At 41.7% G+C, this 6181-nt stretch overlaps 1 protein-coding gene across 1 annotated transcript in view; it reads right to left on the bottom strand.

Annotated features, from left to right (window-relative positions):
- Window positions 1–292: 292 nt before the first annotated feature.
- Window positions 293–6181, bottom strand: part of CHD2 (chromodomain helicase DNA binding protein 2) — a 123389-nt gene continuing 117500 nt past the window's right edge. The window contains exons 39-40 of the mRNA XM_007447938.1: window positions 5734–5980; window positions 293–626 (exon numbers count right to left, since the gene is read on the bottom strand). Coding sequence (XP_007448000.1) covers window positions 293–626; window positions 5734–5980 — 581 coding nt within the window. The remainder of the gene's footprint in view (window positions 627–5733; window positions 5981–6181) is intronic.

Here is a 6181-nt window from a genome sequence, read left to right as displayed (position 1 = left end):
TGAAGCTGGTAGACAAAACGTCACCTCTTCCTCCTAGCACCCATCAAAGTGGGAGGCCAGGACAAGGCTGGAATGGGATGGGGTGCCCAAGTGCGGGAGTGGTGACCCAAATCAAAGCTGGACCAAGCGAAAGGCCCCCCCACTCCCTGAAGTGCTCCTTCAGCGGCGAGCTGACAGCAGCTGCGTGTCCAGAAACGCCATCACTGGTCTAGATAACTGGCTCCTGTGGATCAGACCAAAAACATCCAGGTGCTTAATGACTCTTGCACTCCCCTTCTTTCCAAACTGTCCTTTATGTTTTTCTAACATTCCAGTTATAATCTGGGTTGTTTTTCTGTTCTAGTGATCTCTCCAAAGGAGACCGATGATCCAGGGGTGACTTGGAATCGTGAGGAGATTTCTGAGAAGGGGGCGAGCGAGGATCTGAGACTGCGGGGTGCAGCGGGGGAAGGGGCTGTTTATACTCCCCTAATTTGTCTGTGTGGAAAGAGCGGTGATGGTCCGAGGGTCCCTGACCATGGTAGCCCATAGGGGGGCGGTGATCAGACATTCGTCGGAAATCCTGCTGGTGGTAATTTTGAGGCCTGAATTCATCGGATCGCCTCCGTTTGGAGTCGTGATGGTGCCTGAAACAGAGATGCAAGGATCAGCTGGAGACCAAAGCCGGATTCCCACCCCTCCTCCGTCATCCACTGGCTCTTCCTCATGCACTCATATTTAAGGACGCTTCCAGAAACTCAGAGGCAAATACTTATACATTACTAGGAATCGAAAAAAACAAAACTAAAGTAGTAACAAAGGGCTATTTTATACTTATTGGCAAAACACAGCCTATGAAATGACATAAGCCTCATCAGGTCTGCAGTGAAACAAGCACACACTTGAATCACTGATGGCTTTGTAAACTCACGTTCCCTTCAGGAAAACTGGCAAGATCTACAAACATCCTCATGTTCCTCAACCCAGCCCAGGAGAAAAAGAGCTACAGAAATTATTTTGTAAGTTATTAGTAACAACAAAAATTATAACCTAAATATGCAACAATACGTGCAGGGTTAATTAAATTATTTTAACACGTACTCAATGTGAAGAATATTAAAATTTTTAGTCAGGACCATGGCAAACTGCTTGTTATACTATTAATAGAGAATCTGTCTAAGTCAACAACAAAAAGACAAACAATACAATTCAAAAATGGGCAAAGGAGCTGAACAGACATCTCTCCAAAGGAGATACACAAATGGCTACTAAGAACATGAAAAGATGTTCAACATCTTTAATGGGCATTAATCACCAGGGAAATGCAAATCAAAACTACCATGAGATACCATGTCATACCCATTAGGATGGCTACATTCAAAACACTAAAAATAAATGTTGGTGAAAATGTGGGAAAATTGCAATTCTAACACATAGCTGGTTGGAATGTAAAATAGGTCAGATGCAGTAGAAAACATTTTGGTGGTTCCTTAAAAGTTAAACACAGGACTGCCACTGACTAACAATTCCAATCCTAGGTATATACCCCAAAAGCACTGAAAACAGATATTCAAACAAACACTTATATACCATGTTCACAGTAGCACTATTCACAAGAGCCAAAAGGTGGAAAAACTCTAATGCCTATCAATGGATGAAGGGATAAACAAATGTAGCATATGTACATACACTGGAACATTATTCACCCATGGAAAGAAATGAAGTACTGATACATGCTACAATGTGGACGAACCTCTAAAACACTATGGCAAATGTCAAAAATGCCAGTCACAAAAGGCCACATACTGTATGATTCCATTTATGCAAACTATCAAGACTAAGTCCACAGAAACAGAATGCAGAAGACTGGTGGTTGCCAGGAGCTAGGGAGAGAGAAGAATGGAGAGTGACTACTTTAGTGGTTATAGAGTTCTCTCTGGGGTGACCAAAGTGTTTTGGAACTTGACAGAGGTGGTGCTTGCACAACATAGTGAACTACTAAATGCCTCTGAATTGTTCACTTTAAAATAATTAACTTATGTTATGTGAATTTCACCTGAATAAAAGAGAGGGAGGGAGAGGGAGGGGGAGAGAGAGACTGTCCATGTTCCAGCCAAGATGGAGTAACAGGGGCTACACTTACTCTCCTGTTGAAACAATCAGAAAGGGACAAAATGTATGGAACAATGGTTTTCAAGACACCAGATGTCACGTAACAAAGAACCGCAATCCCTACGGGAAGAGAAACTAATGAGATAAGCCTTACAAGCACCGGCTCAGGAGAAGCCCAGACTTCCTGCATTGGGGTGGGGGTGTTCAAAGTGTAGAGTGCAAGAGAAGCAAGTTCTACAAAGAGAAAGAAGTTCAAAGACCAGCAAAGGTTCCCCCTCGAGTGTTCAGCTGGATACCGCTCAGGGTGTATATGTGAGGAAACTACCCAAAAGCCAGGAGAAAAAAACACTGAGAAGGATGAGACGCCAGTGCTCTGTGCTCACACAGAGTTGGAACAGTGCCTGTTCTCTTCTCACCAGCCAGACGGGGAAACCTCAAGATCCAAGGGGCACTGGCAGAGTACCAGGACGGTCCTGGCCTCGGAGACTTTGCCTGAGCACTGCTCCAGTCCTGCCTAACAAATCCGAACAAGATCCGAGAGAATCAAACTGTTTCCAAGTAACCTAACTGTGTTTCATACCACAGTTATTTTATAGGGATACAAAAATGTCCAACACTTAACTAGGTATCTAATCAAAAACTACCTGGCATAGAGAAATAATAGCAGAAATAAACAAATGGGACCTAATCAAACTTATAAGCTTTTGCATAGCCAAGGAAACCATAAACCAAACGAAAAGACAACCTATGGAATGGGAAAAAATATTAGCAAACAATGCAACTGACAAGGAGTTAATTTCCAAAATATACAAACAGCTCATACAACTCAATAACAAAAAAAACAAACAACCCAATCAAAAAATGGGCAGAAGAACCAAACAGACATTCCTCCAAAGACGACATACAGATGGCCAACAGGCACATGAAAAGATGCTCAACATCGCTAATTATCAGAGAAATGCAAATCAAAACTATAATAATTCTGACCTTACTCCGGTCAGAATGACCATCAATAAAAAGTCTACAAGTAACACATGCTGGAGAGGGGGGCAGAAAAGGGAATCCTCCTGCAACTGTTGGTGGGAATTTAAGTTGGTGCAACCACTATGGAAAACAGTACAGAGGAGGTTCCTTAAAAAACTAAATATAAGAGTTGCCATGTGATCCAGCAATCTCACTGCTGCACATATATCTGGACAAAACTATAATTCAGAAAGAAACATGCACCTCTATGTTCATAGCAGGACTAGTTACAATAGCCAGGACATGGAAACAACCTAAATGTCCACTGACAGATGAATGGACAAAGAAGATGTGGTACATACACACAATGAAATACTACTCAGCCATAAAAAAGAATGAAATAATGTCATTTTGCTGCAACATGGATGGACCTAGAGATCATACTAGGTGAAGTTAAGTCAGAAAGAGAAAGACAAATACCATATATCGTTCATATGTGGAATCTAAAAAAATGATTCAAAGGAACTCATTTACAAAGCAGACAGAGACTCACAGACACAGAAAACAAACTTATGCTTACCAAAGGGGAAAATATGTGGGGGAGGAATAAATTAGGAGTTTGGGATTAGCAGATACAAACTACCATATATAAAATAGATAAACAAGAAGGTCCTACTGTATAGCACAAGGAACTATATTCAACATCCTGTAATAAACCGTAATGGAGAAGAATATGAAAAAGAAGAGAACCAGGAAAATAAGACCCATAATGAGGCAATAAATCAATCAGTTGAAACTGACCCAAATCATAGAATTAGCAGACAAGGATAGAAATACCATGTTGAAACTGTATACCAGATTTCAAAAGGTCAAAGAGAGACATGGAAGATTAAAAAACAAAAAAAAAAAACAAAAAAAAAAGGACCCAAATGCAACTTCTAGAGATAAAACTACAATGTAAGAAGTACAAAATATACTATCAATAAATGGGCCTCGAGGCAGATTAGACATTGAAAAAGACAATATTAGTGAACCTGAAGACAAAGCAATAGAAACTTTCCAAATGCAACAGAGAAAACATAATTAAAAAAAATAAGCCTAGCATCAGTGAGCTGTGAGACAAATTCAAGCAGCCTACCACAGGTGTAACTGAAATCTTCAAAGGAGAGTGGGGGAACAGAAAAAAGTATTTGAAGAAATAATGGTAAAAAATTTTCCAAATCTGATAAACTGATAAAGGTGCAGATCCAAGAATTCCCAAGCACAAGAAACATAAGGAAAAATATACCATGGCACATTATAATCAAATTGCTAAAAACCAGTGATGAAGAAAAAGACATATTATGTAAAGAGGAGTAAAGATAAAGATGACAGATTTTTCATCACAAACAATACAAGTAGAGAATAGAGGAACATCTTTAAAGTACTGAAAGGAAGTGTCAATCTATAAATTTATACCCAAAAGAAAATATCTTTCATAAGTGAAGACAAAATAAAGATTTCCTCAGACATACAAATGCTAAAAGAACGTATCACCAGCAGACCCACAGTAAAACAAAAGTCCTCCGGGCAGAAGAGAAATGATACAGAATGGAAATACAGATCTACACAAAAGAATGTAGGGCAAATGCCCACTGGAGTCAGATAAGATGGTACAGAAGGGTGGGGGGTGAGGGGTACAGACCCCTCCTAAAAGAGGCTGCTGCTACTCGCCACAGCTGCTGTGCTAAAGCAGCCTGGTGTTACCAGATCCTCCAAAAGAAGGCAGGACATGGAGATGTTTATATGAAATTTTCCTATATTAATTTCAAGGGGCAGTCAAAGCATGTCTTTAGCCTAGGGGAAACCAAAGTTGCTAGGAAGCTAAAATACAGCTAAGTCCTGAAATTAAGAAGAATAGATAAAACCTCTTCAGCCCTTCCTGTACTTGCTAACTCTCACAACTACTCTCACAAAACCTTGGCCCATCATAACATGATATTATATGGCTGTAGAGAAGGGACAACTTCAAAAGACTTTGACTGCTAAACTGTGGGCTCCTAGCATGAAAGGACCACAGGCTGGTACCCACCTAGTGTGGCCGACAGCATAGCACAGAGCTTAATCATTTTGGTTGCAGACTCTAATACTTTATGGCTACCACTTCTCTAGATTTCCTCAGAGGACAGCAGAAAACTCCCCCTGCACAAGTGTGATGATGAAACCATAAATGGCTCCTTGGCCCAGAGAAAAAAACTTAAAACCTGTAACCTGGCATTCAAGCCCCACCCCCACATCCAACCTGTTCATCTTCTGGGCATCCCTTCCTGGGGGCCTATCCTTGGCCTGGGCCTGTGATGCCTAGTCCATCTCTCTCTGCTTAGCTGACTCTCCAGGGCCCAAACCAAGAATCGCCAGCCTCCCCTCTTCCTCAGCCCTCAGGAAAAACTCAAAAATCCATTCTTTCAACCGTCCACTCAGCACACAATGTCAGCTGCCTACATCATGATTTCTCCCCAACACTCTGAAGATGCCCTGACGGCAGAAACACAGCACCAGACTTGGGACCATGGCTGGCACATGGTAAGAATAAGCATCTGATGGATAAATACATTAAGTTTCTGTTGCTTTTCTCTCCACCTATAAATAGTAAGCCCCTGGCAGAGGTCAGTGCCTGGTGTCTGAGGGCCCTCTGCATACCGGTCATAATAATCCCTGTGTCCCCGGTGGTCTCGGTCACTGCTGTACTGGTCATAAGGTCTCTTTCTGGACAGGTTGTTGGGTCGGTAGCTCCCTGAACGGTGGGCGTCCATGTGTCGCCGGTCCCCATAATGGTGGTCCTTGTACCAGTGCTGCTCATACTGATGGTGCCTGTCACCACCCCAGGGTGGATTGTTATTGCCACCACCATAGTTGAACTTTCTTTCCCTCTGCCAGTCGCCTCGATCTGCAGAAAGAGAAATAATGATCTCATGATTCCAAGAACTGGCTGCATTTCACTTCCACTAAAGTTTCAACTGAAAAGGCCGACACATGTTACAAACACTACATTTCTTCCTTCTTGGCCTTTTTGCTGCTGGTTATCATACAAGTAATGAGTCCAAAATTCTTTACCTAAAATTTTAAGGCAAACGAAAATTCACCTTTC

Source organism: Lipotes vexillifer, unplaced genomic scaffold (genome assembly GCF_000442215.2).
Source record: "Lipotes vexillifer unplaced genomic scaffold, Lipotes_vexillifer_v1.1 scaffold1503, whole genome shotgun sequence".
In the NCBI taxonomy this organism is placed as follows: Eukaryota; Metazoa; Chordata; class Mammalia; order Artiodactyla; family Lipotidae; genus Lipotes; species Lipotes vexillifer.
This window is presented reverse-complemented; position numbering and strand designations above follow the sequence as displayed.